Consider the following 27684-nt stretch of genomic DNA (forward strand, 5'->3'; position numbering starts at 1 on the left):
CTCGGCTCAGCACCATCAACCCTGCCCAGCGGCCTGAGCTGCAGCAGCGGCAGCAGCACACCAGACCCGGCCAGGGAGCAGGGGAGCAGTGGAAGCCTGGGGTCCCTGTGCCCCGCTCCAGCGCCGTGGATCCCGCCCGGGTTTTGTGGCCGCCGAGCCCTCCCTCCTCCCCCTCCCCCCTGCGGCCCCCTCCCTCCTCCTCCCTGCTCCTCCCTTGCTCCTTCCTCCAGCGCCCTCCCTCCTCCCCGCCCCCTCCCCTCCCCATCCCTCCTCCCTCTGCCGCCGCTCCCTCCCAGGGCTCCGCGGTTGGATCAGTCCTCTGGCATTTCCTGCAGCCGGGCCGCGCCGCCAGCTGAGCCCCGCGCGCCCGGCCCGCCGGCACCGAGTCGCGGCACGGTAGGGGCAGGGGCGCGGCGGCCGGGGAGGGCCGGGGTCGGCCGGGGAGGCGGCCGGGAGGGCCCGGGGAGGGCCCCGGCGGGGCCGCGGCGGAGAGGGCCCGGAGCGTCCGGTGGGCCGCCAGCGGCCGGCTGGGGGAGTCGGGGAGCCCCAAGCCGCAGCCCGCGGGGGCCTGGGGGCTGGGGCACAGCCCGGCGCGCCCCGACAGCGGCCTGGCGGGGAGCCCCTGGGGGGCGCGGGGCGCATCCCAGGCTCGGGCGGGCGGGCCGGGGCGCTGCTGGGGCCCGACGTGGGGAGCGGCGCGGGCGGCCCGCTTCCCGCTTGTCGGGACCTCGAGGAGCCGGGCCTTGGGGGTGGGAGGCCTGGCCGTGCGCGCCCCCAGCCCGACCAACCCTGGGTCGGGTCGGCATCCCGTGTCTGGCATCGATCGCCGCTGTAGGCTCGTAACGGGGGCGGCGGTGTCTGGGCCCACAGAGTGAGAGGCTGCCTGGGCTGAAGGAGGACCCCTGCCTCACCCACCACCCACAGCCACCATCTCTAGGCCACTGACACCCTAAAGATAGGGTCGTAGCAAGTGTTGGGGGGCGGCAGACGTGAGTCTACAGGAGGGTCCCGTGCACCTGAGGATCCTCGGGAGGGTGGGAGGTGGGGGGGTGCGCCGTGAGCAGCCCCCAGGGGCCACTCACCCACCTGGGCTCCCCAGGCACTGCCCCTCCCCCTGTGGGCTGCCTGCCGTCAGGAGCCAGCTGGACTTGGGATTTGGAGTGTCTGGGGATGTGGTCAGGTCCTCGGGTGAGGTAGGCTTCTCTGCCCCACACATCCCTGAGCGGAGCCAGGCCGGGCCTTGCTGCAGCAGCTGCTTGGATTTCTGCTCTTTTGCCATCTTGGGATTTTACGAACTTGCTAGTCTGTCTACACAAGAATTTAGATACGTGTCTGCCTTCTGCCTGAACCCCTTCAAAATGCCTTTGACAGGTGGGCCGCTGGGATCGTCCCCAGGTGCAGCCCCCAGGCCAGGGACAGGCTCAGGGTGTCACAGCTAGGGACGTGGGCACAGCCTCTGGGTTAGATGTGTGTGTCCTTGGATCTGCATGCACGGTGTGGATCCAGGTCCCAGAGCGCAAAAACCCTGCCCTCAGCAAGAGCAGGCTGAGTGGTCTTTCGGCGGTGTTTACCCCCGCTCCTCGGTTTTGCGGGGCCCCGAGGCTCCTCGAACTTGACGGGCTTTGCAAGCAGCAGGCAGTCCAGTCTGACGGGCCCCCTGCAGGCTTCAAGCTCCCAAGCTGCGGATCCTATTGTCTGTGGCACGTGTGCGGGGCAGGGGCCGCGGGGTGCCAGGGAGGAGGCATCCAATGGGTCTGTCTGCTGTGTCTTACCAGGCTGGATTTAGAAAAGGTGACAAAGCAGATGGGCCAGGCGAGGGCCCTCTGACCCGCCTCGTCGTGGGGAGTGTGGGGGGCTGTGCAGAGCCCTGGGCAGGGCGTCCTGGGAGCCAACCGAAAGCTCCTCCTTCCTGGGCCCCAGGGTTCGGGGTCTGCGACGAATCTGTTGTCTGCAAAGCTCTGCTTCTGGCTCTTGACAGAACGCCGAATGCAGCCCTTCCCCCTTAGCATGGTATTTACTATGCTGGGAATGTCCGGGATCCATGTCCGTCCTGAAAGCTCTCTTCCCGGAAGCTTCCTGAGCCGGGAGAGTAACCTGACAGGCTACGCTCGCTCTCGAGGGTCTGCCCTCTGTGAGGAGCCGCTGGTTTAAAGACTCCTGTGGGTCTCTGACAGCTGTGCTTCGGGGGCTTGTGCTGTCTGCCAGTTCCGTGGTTGAGCCAGTGTGAGTGTGCATGCACGCACGCGGTGTGCAGGTGGAGGGGATCTCACCCAAGGGGACAGAAGCACGCCCCGCCCCCTTTCCCATTTGTTGTCCCAGCGACAGGTGTGCGGCCGCAGCTGAGAAACCGTGCAGAGCCAGCTCCCAGTTGTAGGGGTGAGGCCTGAACCCCAGGATGGGGGCTGCAGAGGGCCAAGCACAGGGTTGCACAGTGTGCGACAGGAGGACCCAGACATCCCGACACTAAGGGAACTGTCAGATGTGGCTCCCCCGTGGGGTCCCTGGGTCGGGTGGGAGTGGCAGGGCTGGGGTGGTGCAGAAGGACAGTGCTGTGACCTCCCAGTGGTGGCCAGGCGTGCTGCCCAGGAAGGTCCTCGAGCTGCTCACAGCCGCCCCGAAGGGGGCCGGATTTGCCCCGTGACCTACCAAGCCTACAGGTCTAGGAAACAGAACTTACCACCGAAGGATGAGCCCTCTGAGGCTTTGCACTGGCCTGGGCTGGGTTGGTGACCCTCACGGGGCCGGCTGCTCATCTGGGGAGATGTCTAAGCAGATAGTGGATCTTCTGCATGGCAGGGTAGTGATGGTTGAATACAAAGAACTTGGACTTGGGAGCGGGTGGTTCCGAGCCAGGGCCCCGGGATCGTGTGCGGGCGGGTGTGAATTTGGCTTCTGCTGGCCTGGCGTCTCTGCCAAGGGCAGTGGGCACCAGCCGTGTGGTCAGGACCTGCCCATCGGGGAAGCAGGGCTCGGGCAGGGCCGGGGGCAGAACAATGGGTCCGGCCTAGAGTTCTTTGTCTAGCAAGGTAGCTGGGGAATAAGCCGCCTAGCACAAGGAATGTTGCGGGCCCAAGGTGTGGGGCAGCCCGCAAGAGCTTTAGGGATCCATAGGGAGGGACTCCCCACAACCGGGATCACAGATCTAGGAGATGCGGGCGCAGGGGGGTGCGCGATGACCCCTGGGAAGGGCCTCAGAGCTGTCCGGCCTGGCCCTGGGGAAGCCCAGGGCCACCGAAGGACTAGCAACATTATCTAGGCCATCAGGCCAGGGAGAGACAGTCCCCACCACTCAGGACAGGAGCTGGTTGGGTGGCTCTAGGGGCTCTAGGACCCCAGGGGGCCTTTGTCGTGACTCTCCAAGCCAGTGGTTCACTAGCCTCCGGAGGCCACCTGACGGCCTCTCTTCTGTCCTGGGCTCTGCTCCAGCAGCTCAGACCACACCAGCCACCCAGCAGGCTCCAGTCTTGCCCCTCTGGTCCTCCAGCCAACAGCCAGCATGATCTAAAATATAGACGGCATCACATAGCCTACCTGCTTAGAGTCCTCTGTGATTCTCACTGATCTCCGAATAATTCCAGACTCCTTTCTGGGCCCCACGAGGCCCTGGACAGCCCGGTCCCTGCCTGCCTGTTAGCCCCCCCACCCCCGTGCTCCTGTGCATGGGCATCTAGCCCCAGGCCCAGCCTCTGTTACTCTGGGGCCTTTGCATTCCCTGTTCCCTCTGCCCTGGGTGCTAATGCAGCCCTCAGCTCGGGTGTCACGAGCCCCTCTGTCCCTGACAAGGTGCCCATTCTGAGGTAGCTGTGCTTTGTTTTCTTAGCAACACTGATCCATGTCCGAATTACCTCCATTCTGTGTTTGTTTCATTGAATGACTAGATGTGGAGAAGGCAGTCGACCCAGAGCCAGGCCCATGGCGGGTGCTGTTAGCATGTGTGGTCATCATGCCCTGTTGCCTGACTGTGTGCTCAGGGCCTGGCACGTAGTAGGTGCTCTGTGCTCACGTGAAGCCATAGGATTGTCCTTGTCCAGGGAGTCAGCGTCTTGAACATGATGCTCGTTCTGCATCTCCCGTCCCGGTCCCCTGGCTTCCCCAGATGGCTCACATTCGAAAGGCCCAGCTTGCCGCCCTGCCCAGGGCGCCTGTCCTTCCGGAATTATAAATAGAGTGCATGCAGTGGCTTACCTGGGAGGGAGGTCTGCTAGTGAGGAGGACTGACCTGCCCGGGCCCCCTCTGCTCCTGATGGGGATGAAGGACTCAGGGGGAAGATAAGGCCCCCACAACTGAACAGAGTCCACCCCATGACGGGGAGTTTCATGAGGCGTAATGAGACCGGGAGGAGGGATCTGGGAATACGCCGTCCCACAGGTTACTTCCCTGTCTAAGGCCCCGGGAGTCTGGAAACCAGGCACAGGCCAAGCTCTGTTGTGGAGACAGGCAGGTCCCCAGGAAGGCAGAGGGAGGAGAGGGAGCGGGGCCCCCGCGGGCCAGCAGGCGGGCAGGGTGGCGCCTTTGTCCCTTGGCCACAGTCACACGGGGAACCGCAGCTTGCACACAGGGAAGGGCGTCCAGGCCCAGGGGAGGGAGCTCCTGTGGTGGCGTGGTCCTGCTGCCTCCTGGGGTGAACGGGCGCCAGGAGGTTGCTTAAAGGGCCAGCTGGTGCCGAGAAGGTTGCGGGGAGGGACGCCCATGGGATTTTCCTGCCTGCCTATCGGGGCAAATCCAGCAGAGGGCCCCTTAGAGGGCCCGCGGCTGCACATCAGGTTTCCTGGGCCACAGCGGCCTGAGGGGACCAGTGAGCAGCAGAACAGCTAAATGGGAAGGCCAGATCTGCCCTGTAGGACGGCCCCCACCCCACTTGTCAGGAAGGCCCCCAAATCCAGAGCCCTGGGCCCGGGGGCTAGACGGCCACACTCAGACCTGAAGTCCCCATGCTGTGGGATGAGAACCATCACCAGGGGCCCGCGCTGCCCGGCAGAGCCCAGGGAAGAGCCCTCCTGCCGTTACTTACGGTGTCAGCGGAATGTGGGTTTCTGCGCCTCGGCTGCTTCAGGAGACCGCTCCTTTGCCGTGGAGTGGGGGTGGGCTTCCGGCTCTTCTCGTTTGTACCCTGGAGGTGCGGAGGCCTTCGGGATGCCCAGGGGTCTGGGGCCCTTGCCAGCATGGGCCTCCCATGGACCTTGGGGTTGTGGGCTCCTCACCCCAACCCTGGGAGTCGGGATGGGCGCTGCCCTACACCTCCCGCTTGGACCCTAAAGACCAGAGCGGCTGTTTGGGTTTGGAGCACTCTGTTTCCACCTCTCTGCAATGGCCCCTTGAACAAAGCCCTCTCGGGGGCCTCTGGGTTAGCAGCATAATCCTGTCCCGGGGAAACCCTGGGGAGAGGATGGAGGGGAGCTCTGGATCCCTGTCCCCCCCGACCCCGCTGAGCTGCTGCGCTGGGCTGAGCAGGGCAGTCAGATGGCTCAGCAGCCTGGATTTGGAGCCACAGAGATGCATGGACCTGGGGCATCAGGGTGGGGGTGAAGCTGGGCAGGGGGCTGAGGGGTCGATGGTATCAGGGCCCACGGTGGATTTGGAGGCCTGGCCAAGGAAGTTTTGGCTCAGGGATTCTTAACCCCAGGTGCTGGGGGCAGCAGTCTCTTCATTAACCCAAGGCCAACGGGGGTGCTGGGGAGGGGAGGGGAAGCTGGGACTGTGCATGGAAGCCGAAAGCTGAGCCATAGGTGTGGGGAGGTGGGAGGGGGAGAGGCCTGTCACCTGCACCTCTCTGCCTTAGCATATGCTGTTCCCTTGCCCAGAAAGCTCTTCCGACCCTAGGACAGACCAGATGTTTGGGGAAGCTCAGGCCCGGCCTGGCACCTTCTCTGTGGAGCCCGTGGTCTTCGGGGTGACCTTGCAGGAGTCCACCTCACCCCCTCTGTCCTTTCCCTTCTTATGTGTCGGGCCTCCTGCTCCTGGTCCGACCCCCTCCCATCAGACCCCCCCCCGGCTCCCGCTTCCCACTCGCTGGGAAAATGTCATTTGCTTTTTTCCTGGCCGGTCAGTGAACTGCTGCTTCTGTTTGCTTGGTTTGGGTGTTTTGTTTTACGCAGATAGCTGGAGCTCATTAAGCCAGATACCCCGGTCTTGTAAACACGGCCTCTGCAGAAGGTGCCCCCGACCTCCCATGGGGGCTCTGTGGATGCCCAGCGCCTGCCAGTTAGGATGTGGGCTCCACGGTCCACATCCACACTGGCTGGGAGTCCCTGCTCCTCCTCTGACACGTCTCCAGCCAGAGGGCCCCTGGGCAAGCCCCTGGAGCTCCAGGCCTTGGTTTTCTCATCTGTGAAACGGGCGTCTCAGTGGTGAGAACCTTGTGGGAAGTGCAGGGCTGGCCCACAGTGAGCACAGGACCCAGCCCGCCCTCCTCCGGGTTCGGGTGCTGCCAAGCCGCTGGGCTTTGGAACAGGGAGAGACCAACTCCTTATCATCAATTAAAACTTTGATTAATGGCTAATGCTTGTGAAATGTTTAAACACAGGAACCACACAAAAGAATACACCCAACCCCCACTCGACCGGGGTCGTGCTGTCTGGCTGTTTGCTTGGGGTCTAAGGCCTGGCAGGTTGAGCAGAGCACAGGGCCCTGCTCTCCGGAGGCTTTCCCAGCCGACGCGCCCAGCGGTGTTTTTATGTTTTGACTATATATGGATGCATCCGCAAACAAACGCAGGCTCCTCTGGCTGGTGTCCCCTTCATATCCTCTCATTCCTCGTCATTCTGGAGTTGCAGAGAACTTGCAAAAACACATGTACGCAGCCTTTTGCAACTTCTTTTGAGTGGTGCAGTCGCAAGCCGTGAGTCCCTGCTCATCTTCCTTGCTCTGTGTAAGGAAGGCACGGTTGATTTCCATTCTCCCGTCCAGGGACGTTCAGCTTGTTTCCATTTTATTCCGTTTTATCCCAGGAGCGTGTTTTGTGTTCCGGTCTCATTGAGCACATGGGCGGGAGCTGCTCTGGGCCATTGGCCTGAAGTGGGGTCTCGGGGTCCGAGGGTGCCCACCCGAGCAGCCCAGCTGGATGTGGCCAAGTGGCCGCTGGTGATGCTGTTGGGAGAGGGGGGAAGGGTCGGCCTCCCCCTCCCCCCGCCCAGCAGCTGGGGCAAAGGACACAGAGCAAGTGTGGAGCTTACGTCACAAAGCTTTGTGCATCTGGGGTCTTCCCAGGGCCCAGGCCCAGGGTGGGTGAGCAGGGGCTGCGTCTCCTAGTAGGGCGAGGGTCCTGGGCTCAAGGCGTACTTTCTTAGCAAGTCTGCTCACTCTGCTGGCCCTGGGGTCCCACCCGGCGCACTTGTCCCCGTGGGAAGACCAGGGGCTCTCCCATCCCATTGGAGGGAGATGCCGTCCCCCCGCCTGCCCTCGGCACGGGCCTGCAGGCTGAACGGCTCTTCCCAGGGGGCACACGTGACAAAGATGTTTGCCAGGGTCCCCCAAGGGGTCTCTCAGTGACCAGCACGCCCTGTTAATTAGAAACAGCAGATATATGTAACATGATGACTCCAGTAGATGACACTATTGTAGACTTAAAATATGGTAAGAGAGTAGAACTTAAACCTTCTCACCTCCACAAAAAAGATGAATACGCAAGGTGACAGATGTATTAACTGGATGGAGGGAGTCCTTTTAGAACACGTGTGGATGTGGAGTCATCATGATGTGTGCTTTAAATATTACAATTTTATTTGCTGATTATACCTCAATAAAGCTGGGAGCAAAAGTAACCTGACCCAGAGCCGACCAGGGTCCAGGGAGCTGAGGTCCAGCTGAGCTCCGCTCCGAGCCGGTCAGAGCACCGAGGCCCCCAGGTGGAAACACACGTGGCCATCAGCCGAAGGTGCGCGGTGAGGGGCATGTGGGGGCCACACCCCAGACCACGGTGTTCCCCTCCCTCCACAGTGGCCCTTTTGAAACCAAACGTGGCCTTTCCTCCAGGCTGGGTGTAGACGATGCACCAGTGGGCCTCGCGTGCCCACGTTCGCTGACCTTTCTCTAGGGCAGCTGTGTCCGGAGTCCTCGGGGCCCCCAGGCTCGGCCCTCCTGCCCTGCGCTCTAGAACTCTGGCGGGGGCGGGGGGCTCTTCCAGGTCCCCTGCCCCTCCCTGTGATCATGCCGCATGGGCGGCTGCTGCGTGGCATCCTTGGCCCGGCGGTGTGGGGCAGGCGGAGACCCCCCCCACTCAGAGGAGGAGGAGGCGCTCAGCTGCAGCGCCCGCGGTACCTGAGTGGGGCCGACCGCGGGAGCTTCCTGAGTGGGGCCTCTACTCCACAGAGCCCTGCCCAGAACCCCAAGGGCAGCAAAAAAGGGGGAAAGACGTCGTCCAGCCAAAGTGGACGTGGGTCCATCCCTCCTGGTGCGCCGGCTGGGCGTCCCTCTGGTGCGTCCCCCACGCGGGCCACTGCTGACACCTGCCGCGGGGCCCCCGTCAGCCTGCCCTCCCCCGCCTGCCAGAGGGCCGCCCGGGCCGGCAGGCGGTTCTTACGCCATGATGGAGCGCATGGCAGGGGACAGACACGCAGGCAAATGACTGTCCTCCAGCCCGATCATTGTTCTGAGCTGTGTCTGCTCCTCGGTTTATTTTAAATCTCGAAAGCACAGGGAATGCACTGCTTATCTCCGGCGCGCCCGCTCCCTCCAGCGTGGCCGTCCGTCACGTCCCAGCCTCGGGCCGCCCCGGCCGGCCACCGCAGCCGTGTAACCCGCAGAGAGCGTGGCCCTCGGGGACCCACGCCTGCGGGGCTGGAGGGGGCTTGCCCGCCGAGCAGCAGACCTTTGAACAGTCGGTGGAAATCCTTCCAGAATGAGTGAACACCCACAGGATGCCTGGCAGCCTTAAGGTGTGGGAAGTCATTTAACCCTTTCCCGGCAACAATTCATTTTACAAGTAATGAACGGTTTTTGAAGGGTTTGAGATGAACTCTCTTTTAACCCTTTGAACACGCCGATGCAGCAAGCCCTACCGGCATCCCTGTTTGATAGATGGGCACACCCGGACCCGAAGAGGCAAGAAAACCTGCCCGAGACCACCCAGCGATGGTGCCGAGGCGGCTGGGAACCACCCGGCCACGTGCCCCCCCACCCCACCCCGACAACGTGGCCGGGACTGACCGTCTCTCCTCTAAATGGCCGCAGACTCCTTTTCTTATGCTTCTTGTTGGAGGGTTGTTGGTTATTTTATTTTCTTCTTTAAAAAGCCTGTTTCTGCTTCTAGCCTGCTCTTGTCGAGGCAATGAGATAAATAAGATTGTCGGAAACGTGTGCAGACCACGAGAGCGAGGGGGTGCTGCAAGACAGCCTGAGATCTGTCTGCGAGTCGTGAGCGAGACCGCGAGCGGAGAGACTGACTTAGTTGCTGAGAGGCTTTGTTCTTGGCGTGCTCCTCATTCTCGCCCAGGGCCTAGCGGGGACCCTCACGGTTGTCAGCAGCAGCTGACGGGTGTCCGGTGCTCGCTCGGACGCAGCCCTTCGGTGTGATGCACAGGTGTCTGCTCCGTTCAAGCTCGGGAGAGGCCCGGGGACTGCTGTTTTCCGGTGCAAAATCAGGGCTCAGGCGGTCCGCCTCTTGCCCACCTGGCCAGCCAGTGAGCGCCAGAGCCCCGGCTTGTCCAGAAGCTTCTCGGTCCGACGCCGGCGGCTTCGCGTAAAATGTGGGCCAGGGAGGGGACTGCAGAACAGAGGTGCGGAAGGCCAACGTTTCCAAGCAGGCAGGACTCAAGCTTGGACCCTACAGGTGCAGCGTGCATGGTGGGCCTGGTTGGTCCGGGAGGGCGGCGGGGCCCCGCCTGGGACTGGCACCCCGGTGGCCCCGGATTCTGACCCAGGTGACGGGTACGGTGCTTGTCCGGAAAAGCTCATGGAGCCGAACGTCTGTGTGGTTTTCTGTATTTATATTATGTTTTATGGCTGAGACCCTGGGAATCGAGGCTGGGCCGGCTCCGGTGGAGGGAGCACGGGCCCCCGGCCAGGCTGGGACCCCACACTCTGAGCGGCTCCTGGCATTTTCAGGACAGCTTCCGGGGGCTTTCTGTGGCTTAATCTGTCCACCGCCGCCTCTACGGCTCTGTGAATCCACTCGCTTCTTTTTACATAAGCAATTTGTATCTAGAAAGAACCTTTCAGTTGTTGCTGCAGCTAGGAAATCCTGTCACTTGTAATACAGAGCAGGGGACGGAACGAAGCCAGCAGCTGGCCGTGTCCGCTGCAGCCGCCCGGCGCCCAGCGGCCTGGCCTCCCTGACACAGAGGTCAGCAGGACAAAGACCAGACTCTCCTCCTTGCCATGGTCAGGAGCTGGAAAGAGAATGTGAAGAGAGGGACGCCGTCCCCAAGGCCAGCGAGGAGCAGTGCGGCCGCTGTGTCCAGCTTCGTCGGCTGTCTGCGCACGTTTCGGGGCGCGCAGGTGATGAGCGCATTTGGAGTCTGGCTCCGGGGGCAGAGGGGGCCCTCGGTGGCCCATTCCAGGGGCTTCCAGGAGCCGGCCGAGTGGGACGGACGAGCTGCCGCTCGGACAGCGCGAGGTGACCCCAGCCGTGGGGCCGCGGTGTTGCTGCGTTGCCTGGAGACCCCTCCCCAGGTGACAGGCTGGCATCTGCGGAGTCATGGGCCGGTTTTCTGCTGGGTTTAAGCTGGGATGGTGCCTCGGCTGCACGGGGCTGGGAGGGGCGTGTGAGGGGCTCGCGGTGGGGGGCGCAGAGCAAGGGGCTGATTTGGACGTGCCCCAGACGGGGAGCAGGGAAGGTGGTGGCGTTTGCGCGGAGCTGCCCGCTCTGTGGAGCGGTCACTCTCCTCCAGTCTGGATAGTGTCCGGCGGCAGAGGGGCCTCGGCCTCGTCCTTGGGGCAGAGGAAGGAAGCACCCACTCAGCTTCCGTTCACGCCGTCCTTGCTCACAGCTTTGACCTTGAACTGAGGGCCTGTGTGCCGCCAGGGGCTCCTGTAACAAAGGACCACACACTGGGCGGGGGCCTAAAACCACAGAAACTTAGTCTCTCCCAGTTCTGGAGCCAGGAGTCCAAAATCCAGGTGTGGGCAGGGCCCTCTCCTTCTGGAGGCTCCAGGAGAAGACCCTTCCTGCCTCGTCTGGCTTCCGGGGCTGCAGGCGTCCCTGGGCTGGTGGCCACATGGCCCCAGCCTCTCCCCTGTCTTCACGGGGCCCCTCCTGTGTCTCTCTGTGTCCTGTTCTCATGCAAGAGCATAGTCATTGGATCGGGCCCACCCTCCTCCTGTGTGGCCTCGTCTTCACTTGGTCCCATCTGCCAAGACCCTATTTCCAAAGTTGGCCGCATGCACGGGTCCCAGGGCTAAGATGTGGACATATCTTTGAGGGGGGACACCGTTCAACCCAGGAGAGAGTGGCCACAGCGGGCAGCAACCAGGAGCTCGCTGCCACCTGGAGAAGGGAGAGGTAAGAGCTGGGCTCAGCTGACCAGGGTGGTGGAGAGGAGACAGATGGTTCTGGAATCACGGAGGTGACACAGGTAGGGTCACATCGTCTTCCCAGCAATCTTGGGTGTGGGCCCGGGGGCTGCCTTGTTTTACACACGAGAGGCAAGGAGCCAAGCAGGTGCCCAGAGCTGAGCTGGGAATGAACAGAGGGTGTGACCGCTGGGGGGACGTCCCCACAACAAGGGAGTGGCTGTGCCCTGCTTCCCCTGCACCAGCGTGTCCAGTGGGATTCCACAGCACCCACCCCCACTGGGCACAGGCCACTGGCCCTGGCACAGGGTGCGGGAGACTGTGGTCTTTGGCCTCCTGGCCCCTGACCCGCCCCTGAGACATGAGTCCCTCCCAGCTCACAGCTCCCCGCGTCCTGCTGCAGCAGCCGGCCGGGCCTGGGCGCGTTGCGCATGCCCACATCTGGTGGCATCACAGTTCTGCCCCCAAGCCTCCGAGGCCAGGAGGGGGGAACCCGAGGGCAGGGCAGCTGTGACCAGGGCGCTGGGGACCAGAGCACATCCTTCAAAGAGAGCCACCTCCAAACAGAAAAGGAGAAAACAGTGCCGTCTGCCCTGGGGCCCTGGGACTCTGAGCCCTGAGAACAACTCCTCAGTGCCCCTCTGCTGGGGGGCTGTTTCGGGCACACGCACACACAGATGTGCACACACTCACATGCACACACTCTCGTAGTCCCGAAGCCCCTTCCTGCCCAGATCCGGAGCACGGACACCGGGGCGGCCGGGCTAGCGGGGGGCATGGCGGCTGGTCGGGTCACTCCTGATTAGCTGCGGGTGCGTGGCCCTGTGCACACACGCTGTGTGTCCCTGCGTGTGGGTGTGCGTGTTTGGGGAAGGGGCGGGTGCACAAGGGAGCGTGAGGACCCCACACTGCTGTGCGCTAGCACCTGGCCCCCAGAGCGCACAGATAGTGTCCAAGGACCAGGCTGGCCGGCTCCCCAAGCTGCCGGGCACCTGGCCGGGGCAGTGGCTGCCCGTGGACACGTCAGGTCAGGGAGGGGTGGTGATGATCAGACAGGGAGGAAGGGAGAGGAGGCTGCCCTCGCCTGGGGGGAGCTCCGACGTGTGCTGGGCAGGGGTGCTTGGTGGCACTGATGACCTGCGGGGGGTGGGGGGACTGTTGGGAATCACACCTGCCCTGGGCAGCCAGGCGACCGAGTGTTAGGGCCGGGGCCTCGGAAAGGGGCTAAGCTGAAGGCCTGGGGGGTCCTGCCAGTGGTTCTGCAGCAGGGCCCTGGCTGGGCTGGGTTCCCAGCCACCGGGGGGTCCACGCTGTCGGGGGCTACAGGCCACAGAGGGCAGGCCACTGGGACGCGCAGCGGTGGCCACTTGCTCCTCTTCCCCGTCGTGGTTCCGCCGGCTCTGGCTCTTCAGCACCTCCCCCCCCCCCGCCGTCTCGGGGAGGGTAGGGGGCCCTTCACCTGGCTGGCTGTCACCTTTTTGGCAGAGGTGCCTGGCTCCTTTTTAGTCTTTGAAACTCTGAGCCTTCCTGGGGGGAAGGGACTCTAATGTGCTCATTTCTTCTCTTGCTTTAAGCCTTTTAAGAAATTCTCCCTTTACGCCTTCAAGAGAAAGCTTTCAGCGTCTCCTCTTTCACTGTAGAGCATGGAAAATGTCAGATACACACAGAAGCAGAGGGGACGGCGGGACGGAGGCCCCCTCGGCACCCCACTGTCGCTGACGCCAACCCCAAAGGCGGCTGCATCTCATCCACCTGAATGTGGTTTAAAATAGCCCTCTGTGCTCACCCCCCAGTTCTCCCTCCACCCCCATGTTGCCCTTCTTGTGCCACCTGCCTTTATCCCCGCCGGCAGGGAGCGAGGCGTCCGAGGAGCGCAGCCTGTGTCGCAGGAGGGGTGGGAGGGCGCGGGCCCCCCAAGGCTCACCTCCAGGTCTGCACCCCGTTCCCAGGACAGGGCCCCGAGGCCAACCACACCCAATGCTGCAGAGCACAAGGCAGCGGGGAAGGTTCTGGAGGTCGCACCCCAGAGACCCCTCATGAGCTTGAGGAGCTCCCGGTGGGGTCGAGCCCACCCTCCCAGAAGACGCCGTTTTCTCCCTCCCAGAGCGGTGGGCTTGTGGGGCCAGGGCCCCCAGCCTCTGCTTCCTCTGGTGCCCCCCCGGCGTACCCCCAGTCTGTTCTTGGCCACTCAGGCGAAAGAGAGGTCAGTGGTTCAGCCCAGTGTGGATAGTAAGCGCCTGATGTATACACATCCCGGTGGGCTGGACCCCCCCCCAGGAAGCAGTCATTCGCGCCCGCTATGTGTCCAGTGCGGGCTGGGCACTGGGCACCCAACAGGCGGGACCTGCCCCCGGGCCCTCCCGCGCCCTCGGGCCCCCTGCCAGGCCTTCCCCCCCGCGTCCCCCGCGTCCCCCGCGTCCCCTGGGGGATACAGCGCCTCCACTTCTCCTGACTTATTTTCGGCCTGGTGATGGCTCCGCTGGGGGCGTTTTCCTACCGTAAAGCCACACGCGCTCATTGTGGGGCCCGCACAGAAGGGGGGCCCTTGTCACACACACTGGTTTACACACAGACGGATGGCGACAGGCCTCGCCATCGGGGGCCCCCCGGTGCTGTGTGCAGCCTGCTCCTCACACTTGGCGCCGCTCCGAGCCCCCCGTTGCAGACGCCGATCCCGCTGCCCTCCTGTGGCCACGTTAGTGTCCTCAGCACGACGCTCCTTCAGTTGCTAGCACCCACCTGTGCGTGGTGTTTCCCTCTGAAAATAACACCGCAGAGCACGTCCCTCAGGCAGATCGAGGGGATGGGATTTTATTCCCGATGCTAAATCTCTGGAAGTCGGATCACTGGCTTAAAGGATCCGAGCGCGTGATGGTTTGCCTCACGTTTACAAACGGCCCTTCCTCTCTCCCTCCGTCTGTCCGTCATCCGCAGTCCACAGCGCCTACCCATGAGCTGGGCCAGCGCTCAATGCACTGGGCTGACCTGCAGGGTACAAGGGGGGGTCCCCAAAGCGGAATGCTTCCCACCGAACAGCAGACCGCGATCTGTCACTGGGGTCCGGCCTCAGTCTGTGACGAGCCCCCCCACCCCCACCCCCAGGCAGCTCAGGGTCAAGGGCAGCCCCTCACCAGGCCCTCTGGGGACACACAGTATTAGACACGTCCAGCCTGAGGGCTGCCGCTGAGCATCCCCGCTCCAGCCTCTGCCAGGCTCTGCTCGGCCCTCAGGACCCCCCCGTCCGGCCCCCGGCCCCGGGCAGGTGCCCAAGGCTCCGCAGCCAGGACGACACCCACCCCCGGTGCCCTCGGGCCTGGGCGAGGCGTGCAGCTGGTCACTCGTGTGTGTTGGTGGGAAAGCCGCCTCTGCCAGGACCCGCAGTCCCTTCCCACTTTGGAGCTGGAGGAAGACTCGAGCTCATCAAGTCCAGCTGCCTGGATTTGCCTTGGGGAAAGCTGAAGCCTGGGGGTCGCGTGAGTGGGCAGACTCCCCAGGAGCCATGTTGGGGCCCAAACCCTCGCTGGTCTCGCCCAGCCTCGCCCAGCCACGCTCGCCGTCCCCACCCCGAGGAGGTGCGATCTGTGTATTCACCATGGGAGACAAGGCAGGGGGCACCTCTGTCCTCGCTGAGCCACGTCTGAAATCCCAGCCCCTGCGCGCTGGGCGTGGTGGGAAGGAGCGCGGGAGGCACGTGAGTAAACAGAGGTGCTGACCCCCCACGGTGAGGGGGGCTCCACGCGGCCTGATGCTCTTGCGGTCTGTGCTTCTCTGTGCCAGACGCTATTTCCCAAGCCCTGCAGGTGCCCCCAGGCTCACCCCACCTCCCGAAAAGAAACCCACCTGCTCCCAGGAACCCCGGCATGTGGCCGGTGCCCACCAGCAGCTGAGCAGTCCCGCCGGAGACGCGTGGCCAAAAGTACAGTGGAAACCCAGTGTGGAAACAGACAGGGCCAGCCCCGACACCCTGTCTCCGGGGTCCAGCCTCCGTGCCCATGGGGCCTCCTGGCCTCCTCCCAGGCTGGACGCTCTCCTTGCATCTTCTCTCACCCCTACTCTCAAGGGCCCCCCAGGTCCGCTTCTAAGGCCCCCCTTCCGCCCTCCCACAGAGAGCACCCTGGCTCCCCGCCCTCCACGAGCTTCAGATGATGGCCCAGAGAGAGGTGACAGTTGGCTCTCTGGGCTCCTGGGGCCGAGGCGCTGGGGCTGGTGTGGCCTGGGCTGGGCGGTGGGCGGGCCTCTCTCCGGGAGGCCCGGTTCACATGTGCGGCTGCACCCAGGGACCGTGTTTGGAGCGTGTTTTCTAGCTGATCCCTGGATAGCTCCCAGCCCACCCAGTCCCCTGAGTGTGCTGGTGGTTGGCACGACCTCCTCCGGTGACAAAGTAAAGGCGTGTGATGAACCAGCACCCATTCCAGAAGGTCCTGGGCCCCCTCCCTTCCCCAGCCTTGGTGTTCTCACCCGTAAGGTGTGCAATTGCTCTCAATGGCACTCGGTTCTTGCTGGTTTGGGCAGGGTCTAAGGGCTCGAGTCTGGGATACCGCCTCCAGAAGTTCGCTTCCACCTGGCACCGACCCCCGGGATGCACCGACCCCCTGGGATGCACAGGCCCCGATGAGCATGGCCGTTCCCAGCTGCAGGGTCCTGAGCTGGTCCTGGGCGGACGGAGACGGCCAGGCTCAGTACCCAGGGGCTTCATGCAGGGGATGGTTGGAGCCCTGAGGAGGTTAGTCAAGGGGGCAAGGGGGTAAAAGTTGGCTCTGCTGAGGGTGATCGGGGGCAGTGAGGGGAACTAGTGGGTCATTGGCCTAACCCAGGTGAGCGCGGGGGGCCTGCACAGGTGGAAACGGGGTGAGGGCCAGGTGGGGTTCCTGTAAGCAAAGGGGAGCAGCGCGTACCTGCCTGTGGTGGTTGCATCATGGCAAGCCCCCTTCACCCCATCCCGAAGGTCTCCATTGGGCTGGGTGACCCTGAAACCCTGCAGGGAGTTGAATGGTGACCTCCAAAAAAGATAGGTCATAGTCCTAACCCCAGGACCCATGAACGTTACCTTACTTGGAATTTGGAACTTACAGATGAACCAAAGTGAAGGGTCTTGGTATGAGGTCATTCTGGATTATCTGGTGGACCCTAAATCTAGTGACTTTTAAGAGTTAGAAGAGGGAGTCTAAGACAGACACATAGGAGAGGGGCCACGTGACCTCCAGAGGCTGGAGGGACACGGCCACAGCCTAGGGACATGTGGGGCCCCAGGTGCTGGAAGAGGCAGGAAAGACCCTCCCCTAGAGCCTCCAGCGAGCGCGGGGTCCTGCCCACACCTGCAGTTTGGACTTTCAGCCTCCAGAACTAGGACAGAATAAACTACTGCAGCCAAGCGGCCCAGCGTGTGGTCATCTGTCACGGCGGCCCCAGGATTCTCGTGCACCCCCTCTTTGGGGACACTTGTTAGTTCTCTTCCAAAAGCCTCGAGACCCAGCGGAGCCACCTCCCCCACCGGCCCCCTGTACTGTCAGCGACTGACATGGGGCCCGGGACTTGGGGCTTGCCGCGTGGCTTCTCGCCTGGAGGAGGAGGAGGGGGCCCAGGCCCTGTGGTGGAGCCCACCGGGCCTGACGCCTCGCCTCCGCTGGCCATCGTTGGCTCTGGGGGGATGTCCAACATTCCGCCCCGGTTAGAGAGGAGAGGCTGGAGGGGTGGCCATGCGCTCTCCCTATGGGGGGCCCTTCCACACACCAGCTGACCCAGGAGTCTGACCCCACGTGGGGCGGGGGAACCACTGGGAAGCTCCCCCTCCCCGAGCACCACCCCCAGGGGCTGGGACACGCTGCCCCTTGACACCGAGCTGAGGCTCTTCCGGACTGATGCAGGTCCCCAGGGCTGGGTTCCCTGGGGCGTCCCCGAAGGCAGGCGTAGATGGAGGGACCGACCTGGCAGGCAGGTGTCCGTAAAGCCCATCCTGACCCAGAAGGACATGTCATGACCCGGGGCCAGCCTCCTATCACTCTTGGTGTCATTTTTAGTTGTCACCTGCTGCTCACGAGGTGCCTGTTGGTGCTTCATGCCTTAGAACTTGTCATCTCCTAGTGTGAGCAGCGTGTCCAGGAACAGACCGAAATGTAGGGCTCAGAACGTTGGGGAGAAACCTTGCCTTCTCATCTCCCCTGGGGGTGGTTTCTTAGCCCTGACAGCTAGGGGGGCCCAGCCTCGGGGACCCGGCTCTCCAGGGGTCTCTGGACCCTTCTCCGCGTCTCAGTGACTCCACCAGACAGCTCACAGGCGGCAGGATTTGGGGCTGGGTGGCCGCCGCTTCAGCATCTGTAAAATGGGCTCAGCATGCCCACCGCGCTCCCAGAGACAGGGTGGTGGGTCCTGGGTCAGCACCACACGGCTTGGGGTTAGCCAGGGTCCCGCAGGGATGATGCTCAGTCGTGAAATTCAGCTTTTTAAAGAAGACACGGCACCCCTCACCAAAAGCTGACGATGCCATGTTCCTGCACACCGCCCCCCACCCCCCCAACGGCCCCGCGGAGTGGTGGGGTTTCGTATTGTATTGCTTTCGTGGTTGAGTACGCGTCCCCGTGTGGACGGACCGCTGTGCGCTTCCCCATCCATCAGCCCGCGGGGAGCTGGGCTGCGACCACGCTTTGGCTGTCTCGAACATGTGTGTTCACATTGCCGTGGGGACCTATGTTTTCATTTCTCTCTTGGCCTCTTTGGGGACCCTCGGCATGGCCCCACCAGGTTTCATGGGTCGGGCTGTGACACTTTCTCAGCGGGAAGCTGGGCGCCCTCATGCGGGCTTTGCTCAGGGCTGGGGACGGTAGGCTCCTGGGTCCGAGGAGCGAGGGGGGCTGGTGGCCGGGCCTGGGGGCCTGCGGGCTTGGCCGCCACATCCTGGAGACGCCAGGTCACCTTTCTGGACCGCCCCCTACCATGGCAGGTCAGGAAGAGGGTGCTTGGCTCTGTGCCGGCCTGGTCCTGCTGGACTCGCAGGCCCACTTTCTGTGCCAGACACGTGACTTCTGACGGAACCGGTTTCCCCGCACGCCGCCGGGGAGGGGCAGGGGCAGGGGCAGCCGGGACTGCGGGCTGTCCACAGCCTGCCTCGGGGTCACCGGCAGCTGACGCAGTTGGTTACCCCAGAAGGGCCCGGAAAGTAGGGCTCCCCCTCGCGCCCCAGCAGCCGCCTGCCCGGCCCGTCAGCAGGGGAGCAAGGCCTCATGCTGGAGGCTGAAGGCAGGGGGCCTGGGGCCACGCGAGACCCCATCGGCTTCACCTGGGAGAGGTGCGGACAGCTGCTCCCCGGATGAACGCAAACCCGCCGGGCCGGGCTGCACCGGGGCGGGAGTGTGCGGCACATAGTAGGTGCACAGGGCTGCGGGAGGCCGCCACAGTTGGACCCACTGCGTGCAGAACTTGGAAGTGGAGCTGCGAAGGACAGCCGCCCCCCCCAGCAGGGTTGTGCGCTCTCCTCCAGGGCCGGCAAGGCTGGGGGTACAGCAAGGAGTCCGCAGGCGGTGGCCCAGAGGACGTTCTGTCCCTGGAGCTCCTATTCTGGCTCTCAGTTCAGTCCCAGCAGATGTAGGGTGGTGCCAGGGGCCCAGCATCATCTGCCGCAGGCGAGCTGGGAGTGGAGGGCCTCCCCTAACCGGCCACGTACCCTGGGCCAGTCAGCCCCTTCTAGGGGTCTCAGTTACTTTGTCTGTGGAATGGAGAGAAGACAGGAAAAGGGAGCATTTGGGGTCTTTCTGCTTTCAGGACGTGGATCCTCCCAGCCCCTGGACAGAGTGGGAGGCCGAAGGGCGGGCTCGTGCCTGCCGCCCACCTGCTGACTCATTCAGCATCCGGTGCCGTGAGGACACAGTGCCGGGTGGCGTGTGCACGTTGGTGGAGCGTCTGCCTTGTGAGAAGTGGGACCGATCGGTGAGGAGGGAGTTTCCAGTTTATACAAGGATTCACCTCCGAATCCCGGGAAGCCAGGCCTCCCTCCGGCCCCTCCATGCCGCTCAAGCAGTGACCGAACCCCAAAACCCTCAGTGCTACGCAAGCATGAGCTTGAGCCCTTCTGGAAGCCCCACTGTGCGGGGGACCAAGGGCCAGGGGGTTGGACCCGAGCTGGGGCAGAAGGGAGTCCGGGGTCCGTGTCCTGTCCCAATGTGGGTTCTCCTGGAGGAAGCCGGGTGCCGCCCATTTCCAGATGAGCCCAGAGCAGGGGGTTCCTGGCCGCCCGCACTTGGGTTGAGAGACATGGGCTGCCATTGGCGGGAGCGGTCACCGCTCTGGATGGCGTTCTCACACGTAAGGAGTCCTTGGTGGCCCCTGCTAGCAGTGGAGACTCAGCGGGCCGTGCAGACCCAGAGGCTGGAGAGGAAGGTGGGGGTGCTGCTCCCCTAAATGAGCAGGCGGGGCACACAGGACCAGTCTTAAGGCTGGAGAGCCTGAGTGCCATTGGTAGGAGCAGAAGGGACGGCTCGGGGCCGCTGTTCTGCTCCATCCAAGGCAGGGAGGTGCTCCCGCCCAGATCTGGGGCCTCGTTCCCTGCAGAGGCGAGATTGGGGGGGTTGGTTAGGAAAGGAGGCTTCACCCTGACCCGGGGACCCATGAGGCCATGGGTGCGTGGAGTCCAAAGCCGGTTGGCATTGAGGAGGAAGCCATAGAATTGTACCCGAACGGGCGGCCGTCGGGCGTGTGTCTTCTCTATGATATATTTTAAAGAGTTAGTTCTTGGCATAAGTTCAGTTGTTGACCTGGATTTCTGATCACGCTTCTATCGACCTTGGCCCTCCAGGGGCAGGAGGCAGCTGCAGCCGGACAGTGGGGAGCAGGGCAGGGGTCTGCAGAAATCCCACAGTGTTCCAAGGACGTCCCACCTGGACCGTGCCCGAGGCCGGTTCTGGAACATGACTGCAGTGTAATTACCGCGCAGCGTCCACCAGCCCGGATATCCCTGGGCCGCCAGCAAACCGAGGGTCCCTGCGGGCACGTCTGCCCAGCCACCCGGTCGCTCCAGCTGTGTCTGGAGCCCGCCCCTCAGCCTCACGGCACCAGAGTGGTGGCTTCGCCGTGGACGGTTCCCTGCGCAGGGAGACTCTGCCGGTTCCTGCGGGCCCTGGCGCCGAGGCTTCCCGGGACCCTGTGCTCCTGAAATGCCAGGCTTCCTTCTTTAGGGCTTGGCGTTACCCACGGTCATGGTGCACATGTGTTAGCAAGCAGTGTACCCGACGGCCGCCGCCTCCCCACCTGCTGCACTTCTGTTCTCGCGGTGGGGCCCCCCGCGGTGATGGCGGCAAGAAGCGAGAGCAGCACGATGTCCAGATGTATTGGTCAGGGTTCTCCTGGGTGTGTGTCTGTGTGTCTGTGTGTCTGTGTGTGTAGGCTGCTGCAAGCCCAGAGGATGGGGAGCCAGGAGCCCCCAGCAGCCCCCCAGTCGCTGGCTTGATGCCATGCAGCAGGTGGGTGGGAGGACAGGGCCCGTCCCCGGGCTCCAGGCTGCCCCTCTTTCTGACTGGGGAGGGCCCCGAGACCAGGCTGGACTGGTGGACGTGGTGCAGTCATGAAGCTCCGGTTACATCCCAGACCCGGCTTCGGGCACAGTCCAGGTGGGATTTATGTTGTGGGAAGACCCCACATGCCCAGCAGCACAGGACCAGGGGCTGTGAAAAGGGGGTCCTTCAAGATCGGGGTGCGTCCCCCCGAGTGTGTCAGGGCACCGAGCAGCTTGGGGCCAGGCAGGCTGGCATGTAATAAGATGACCCACGACAGCCCGTGAAGGACCACCTTTCCCTGGAGAGAGGGCGCAGAACCGTCCAGGCGTCCCTCTGGGCCGCCCCATCCTGAGATGCAGAGTGGAACCCAGCCGTCTGACCAGGGAGGGCCCACTGGGACCATCCGCTCCCTCCTCCTGAGGGCTCAGCCTGCTGATGGAGTCCAGCATGGGGGGCTGTGGAGGGGGCCTGGGCCGGCTTCCCCTCTGCACGGCGAGGTCCCTGACGGGGCTGCCACAAGGTGGGTCCCTGCCTGTGCCAGCTCCCGACTGCTCAGCCGAGGGCTGATACCCCCTGCCAGGGCCCCAGCAGGGTTTGGTCCTGGCCTTAGCTCTCCCCACCACCCCCCACCGCCCCTGCCCCATGTCCTTGTCCCTTCTGTTTGCTGGCTCCTCCAGGGAAGGGCCCACACGCGTACCTACCTGCTGACCCCAGAGTCACCGGACAGGAGCCAGGGCAGAGGGTCCCGTGGGGGTGGCGTGGGGGTGGGCAGTGGGAGAGACCAAGGTGGAGGGGTCTGGAGGAGAGTGTAGGCTTGCCCAAGCCCCCAGGACTCCCCTGGGGTCAGCAGTGGCCCACCTCCCCCGGCCATGGGCGCCCCGCCGTCTGCAGCCCCAGGGTCCCAGCCTCGGGGACAGTGAGGCGCACGTGAGCTCTGGCTTACGGCAGCCCATGGCCCACTTTGTCCAGCTTTCTTGTCGGAGCTGCCCGCCCACACTCCAGGCTCCAGCCCTGCAATGAGGGAAGATGAGCAGTCTTGGCAGCAGACGGCGGTGTGCCCCACTTTGGCCACGTGCCCCCTGTGGCAGCCGCCTAACTGCTTGCCTGTCCATCCCGCTACCAGGGCAGCGGCGGCCTGTGGGGATGGCAGAGGCCCCCCAGGTGTGCTGAGGACTTCTAGACAGAGGCCAGCCCCCCCCCCCCCCGGCAGGGGCGGTGAGAGCATCTCTCCTTGAAGGGGGCATGAGGTCACTCTGGGGCCCAAGCCCACCTCCCTGCTTTAGATGTGGACACTGAGAGTGGGCCAGGGACCCCCGCAGGCCCAGGTCTCCTAGCTGGGTTCTCCCTCCCCACCACGCCCCTGCCCCAGAGAGCACCCCCCGCCAAGCTGCAGTCTGCATCTGAAAATCAGTCCCCTTTCCATCAGGACAGTGGGCAGGGTCGGGGAGGGACATGGTGGGGTCAGGCCTGCAGGGGACCACGTGGAGTCCTGCCAGGGGACCGGGGCCCCCTAGAACTGGGTGGGAACAGTATGCTCCAGGGAGTGCAAGTGGGCGGTGCCCAGACCGGCTGACCAGGGCACTCAGCATGCAGTTGGCCAGGTGTCGGTCAGGAGGCCCGGCCCTAACCTCCAGCCACATGACCCGCTGAGTCAGCCTGGGAACACCCAGGCCAGCAAGCCACTTCCTGCCCCCTCCCCAGGGCTCAGCCACACTCCGTGGCCATATCTGGGAAGTGTCTCGGGGCCGAGGGGCTTCTGCCACCTCCCCCCAGCCTGGCCCCTTCCCCTCCTTTCTGGCCCTGGGCTCAGCCCTCCAAAGTACAGAAGGGACTCAGGGCTTGAAGCAACAGCACCAGAGGGGGCCCGGGAATGGTTCACGCCACAGGGCCTTAGAGTAGCCATTTTCCCTCTGGCGACCTTGGTTTCTGCATCTTTAAAACAAGATGGTGAGATCTGCATCCCCCCCCCTCTTTGGGTGCCATAAGCATCACATCCGGTGGCATCACACGTATGAAGGGGCCCAGGGGCGCCTTGAGGGTCATCAGCACCACAGAGGGACTGGAGACACCCCAGCTCCAAAGCCCCTTAGGGCCCGAACACCAGTCCAGACGCAGGATGGGCGTCAGGTGACCCTGGGGGACCAGCTCCCACACCCCAAAATGCAGTCCCGTGGGGGCTGCTCACGTTGCCCAGTTTGAGCCCAAGTGGTTGGCGCTGCCCGGGGACAAGGCCCCAGCACGCTTCTGGAACCTCCTGCTGGTGTGTGCTCTCAGGAAGGGCCGTCGGTGCTGGGCTGGACCATGCCGTGGCTTCCCATCAGCAGGGTCCTCATGGTCACGAGCCTTGGGACTGCTGACCTCTCCATCGGCCGGGAGGTTGGAGAGCTAAATGGGTGGCCTGACGTTGCTTCATCGCTGAGCTTCTCTGTGATTTCGGGGCGTCTTCCCCACAGCCTCTTACAAGCCACTGGGCTCAGACAAAAGTGCAGGCACGGCCACGTTGGTGGTGGTGGTGGCCAGACCACGGGTGCCTGCTTCTTCCACTCCCACCAATGGTCCAGAGGAAACCTCCCTTTACAGATCGGTGCTCGGAGATACCCGCGGCTAGCGGAGGCCCCCGGCTGTCAGAGACGGGGCACTTCTCCCCAGCTCCGCGTGCTCCCCACACCTCTGGGGCGTGGTGGGAGGAATGTGGTCAGAAGCGTCCCCCCACTTCTGGGCCTGCGAGGGGGATGGAAGTGAGTCCATTTGTTGGATTCTGCCGGATTCCTGCTCAGTCCCAGCCCTTCCCACTGAGAGCCAAGGCCTGGCAAGTTTGGGCCCAGATAACCGGGCTGGGCGTCCCGCTTGGGGAGCCCTGATAGGCACCGGTGACCTTTCTTTGTAAGGATCCCATTATTCTGGCCCGAAGGTAGGCGTCTGGGCAGCAGTGGAGGGGACGGTGCTCAGAGGCAGGAAACTGCCTAGGAGGCAGCTTGCGGTGGGGGGCAGGGCACTGCGCCGGCTCCCGGGGGGTGGGGGCTGGGGTGGGCTCCGTGCCCGCTCCCCGGGCCTGCTGTCGGCCAGTCGGCCTCAGCTCAGCATCAGAGAGCCTGTCACCTGGCAGGTACCCAAACAAGTGTTTGAACTCAGGGACGCGGGGCTGGCCCGGGCCCGCTCTGGGCCAGCCCTGCGTGGGACCCATGGCCCGTGGATGCCGGGAGGGCTCTGGTGCCCCAGGTGGGAGACCAGAGGGAGCGCCCCTGAGCCCTTGGGCAGCTGGAGTCCAGGCCCGGGGAGCCTCCCAGCGGGCAGGGAGGGGCAGCTGCCCACCGTGGGTGCAGCCCCAGAGGGGGCTGGCTCAACTGCGGGGGGTGGGGGGGCGTCTGTTTCCTCATGGCTCCTTTCTTCAGCTCTCTCTCCCTCCCCTCGGGCTCCAGGGATGGGGGGGCTGCCCTCCCAGGGCCTGTGGGCCTTCAGCTTTCATCGTGAGGAGGCCCCACCTGCCCAGCATTGGGTTGATGGTCCCGGCAGCCTGGCAGCCTCCTGGTGCCAGGCCCCCACCTCCACCCTGCCTCCTGCTAGCGCCCAGAGCACAGGACTTGGTCCTCGGCTGCTCCGGGCTCTCTAGCGCTCACACCACACCTGGCTTGGTGGGCAGGCAGGAACAGGGCTACCTCTCCAGGGCTATGTTGGAAATCCACCCCAAACCGACCCTGACCACCACTCCAAGGATCCGCCCCGACCTGCAGAAAAGGAGGAATGAGGCCCAGGGGTGTTTGTTGTGTGGCTTTCATCCACCCCAGGGACCTCCGGGGTCCCCAAGTCCTGAGCCATTCTGCGAGCCCCTGCTCGGGGCGTGCATGGGGTAGACAGTGAGCAGGACAGACAGATGCCACCCCCTCTCCTAGAGTGTGTGTCCTATGGGGAAAGAGAGTTAGTGAGAAAGGAACACCAGGGAGAAGGTTCTGGAACTCCCAGTGCTATGTGGAGAATTTGCCTGTGTGAGATGTAAGGGGGGCCAACCCTCTGGGAAGTGACATTTAAGCTGAGTGTGGGAAGGCACCCCACCAGGGAGAGATGTGGGCGAGGGCATTCCAGGGAAGACGTTCCAGAGCAGAGGCCCTCGGGCATGGGCTCTGCGTTTTCCAGGGACAGAAAGGGGCCCGTGTGGCCGGGAGAGTGAGTGGGAGGAGGGGCAGGGTCGTGGAGGGGCCGGAGGACAGGGGCGAGGGGGGCATTGAGTCTGGACCGGGTTCAGCCACTGGGGAGATGGGACCTGGATTTACTTTTGCTGTGGATGAAACGGCATCCGCTCCCCAGCACCTCGCTCCGGCCTGGACCACGGTGGAGAGAAAGCACCCAGTGTCCACTGCAGCCAGGGTGGGCAGCGGGAAGGCCAAGGGAGGTATGAATTCAGCAGAGCTGTGTAGACCCCGGAGCACTACTGACTAAGAGTGCTGCCCTCCCTGTCTGAGCGGGTCACAGGAGGCTCGCGGGGGCCCAAGCACTGGTGTGGGGCGTCAGGACAGAGGAATGTGTGCTCGTGCACCCCTGCACTGCATTCGGATCAGAGAATATCCGCGCCAGTAGTTGGGCATTCGAATGTCACCTCTGATGGGTCTGGTTGTTGAGCTAACAGGGAGCAAGTGGGGAGGGAAGGAGGGGTAGCAGGCTGCTCAGCTGACTGGCTGGAAAGATCCACGGAGGAGGGAGGGAGGGAGGGATGAGAGGTTGGGTGGACAGATGGTGGATGGATGGATGGATAGATAGGCAAATGGGCAGATGGGTGGATGGATGGATGGATGGATGGGAGGAAGGGAGGGAAGAGAGAAGATGGTGTGGATGGGTAGGTGGATGGATGGGAGAGAGGGAGGGAAGGAGGATAGTGTAGATGGGGATGGATGGATGGATTGTATATGGGCAAGTGAATGGATGGATAAATAGTTGAGTGGATGATGGGGAAGTTGGGTAGATGGATAGATAGGTAAGTGGGAGGATGGAAGGATAGATAGGTGGATGGATGGTGGGAAGGGAAGGAGGGAGGATGGTGTAGATGGGTAGATGCATGGATGGATGGATGGGTGGAGGGGAGGGAGGGAAGGAAGGAGGATAGGGTACATGGGTGGATGGTGGAGCTCACAGACCAGAGTCCCATGGCCGCTAGCAGTGCTGGGAGAAGGCATGAGATAGGGTCTGAGAAGGCAGCCAGGATCCTCGTGCCCTCCCCACTCTGCCCTGGATGGAGCCGGCGCAGACGGGCCAGCTGGGGAGCCGAGCCAATCTCAGGCAATGTGGGCAAGACTTAACACCTAGGAGAGGCGAGGCTCCAGGTGAGGGAGGCCTGCCTGTGCCTTCAGCCCTCCTCGCTCTCCTGGGGGCCCCTCCAGGTCCAGTTCATGCCTGACTCACCTGGTAGGCTGCAGGTGTCCGCGGACGCTGACGAGCACGGCAGGGCCGCCCAGACGCCCGCCCTGCTGGCCTAGCAGCGGCTTTGCTGGAAGCCAGGCTGAGGCCGTGGGAGTGCTGGCTGGGAGCCAGGCTCTGCAGTCGGTCCCAGGTGGCTCAAGCACGGGCATTGCCGCTCAGTGGCTGCATGACCATGGGCCAGAATCCCAACCTCTCTGAAACCAGTTTCCCCATCGGTAAAAGGTAACAAGCTTAGCCAGGTGACCAGGTTAGGAAGGGAGGGGCTGGAGGGGCTGGGAGCCCCTCACTCTGACCCCAGGCAGGGGGCACAGAGGAGGGTCTGGGGTGGCCACGAAGGCCCCGGGGGGCCCCTGTGCCCACCCCGAAGCCCCGCCCAGTCCTACTCTCCCACCCCGTCACAGCCAGAAAGGCTCCGTGTGTCTCAGCCCCGCCCTGAAGGGCCCAGGGCCTTGGGAAGAAATGGGGCCTTTGTCCTGGGCTTGGCGGGAAGCCATGGGCCCACGCAGGGAGGCACCCCACAGCCCCAGACCCGGAGGAGAGATGGCTCCGTGGGCCTTTCCGGAGCGGGTCCTAGGGAGTGGACAGAGCATAGGACTAGGAGCCCAAGTCCCTGTCTGCCACCACCCCCAGGCTGTGACCACGGGGAAAGGCCTTCAGCTCCCCAAGCCTCGATTTCCTCATCTATAACATGGGCTGACGGCTCTGGGGACTTACGTCACCGGTCACCTGCTTGCGCCAGGCCTGGGGGGGACCGGGCTGCGAGGGGGCAGGGATCCAGGAGGAGGCCCAGGCCCGCTCGTGAGTGGTGGGCTGTTTCGGGCTAGGCCTGGGGCAGGAAGGAAGCCCATTCAGGAGTGCCCAGGGCTCGGGCAGAGTGTGAATCGGGGCACACCTGGCTTTAAGCACACCTGTGTCTCTCTCCGAGTGAAGCTGTTGGGGCGCCAGCAGCAGAGACCTCCGAGGAGGAGCCGAAGCAGACGGAGGACAGACCGAGGGGGTGCGGGGGGCAGGGTCTCAGGGCAGCGGGGTCTGGTCCCAGGCCAGCTGCCCCTGGTGCCCTGGGCACCGTCCACTCTCTAGGCAGCTCTCGGCCACCCCCACCACCCCCCCGTGTGCGTCAGCGGCCATCTCCCCACCTAGAGCTCTGTCACCAGGGAGGGAAGTTCTGGTGGCCTGGCATGGGTCAGTGGCACGTCTCAGGTCCACGTGGCCGTGGCCGGGGTCGACAGAGCCAATTTAGTGCTGGGCCTGGGGGCGGGGTGTTTCCAGAGAGAGGTGCCTGCCACACCCATGAGGGGCTACACTTGGACAGGGCTGGTCTGGGCCGAGCTTCCGACACGGGCT

At 63.8% G+C, this 27684-nt stretch overlaps 1 protein-coding gene across 5 annotated transcripts in view; it reads left to right on the forward strand.

The window, feature by feature from the left end:
* Positions 1–290: 290 nt before the first annotated feature.
* OSBPL5 (oxysterol binding protein like 5) overlaps positions 291–27684 on the forward strand; it is a 51387-nt gene continuing 23993 nt past the window's right edge. The window contains exon 1 of one of the 5 annotated variants that reach the window (XM_032414576.1): positions 291–396. Coding sequence is in view for 2 of the 5 variants with exons in the window: in XM_032414574.1 (XP_032270465.1) it covers positions 10316–10435 (120 nt within the window). In the remaining 3 variants the exon portion in view is untranslated. The other 4 variants (XM_032414574.1, XM_032414578.1, XM_032414575.1 and 1 more) reach the window with 4 other exon arrangements.

This window comes from Phoca vitulina, unplaced genomic scaffold (genome assembly GCF_004348235.1).
Source record: "Phoca vitulina isolate PV1807 unplaced genomic scaffold, GSC_HSeal_1.0 scaffold16, whole genome shotgun sequence".
NCBI classification, from domain to species: Eukaryota; Metazoa; Chordata; class Mammalia; order Carnivora; family Phocidae; genus Phoca; species Phoca vitulina.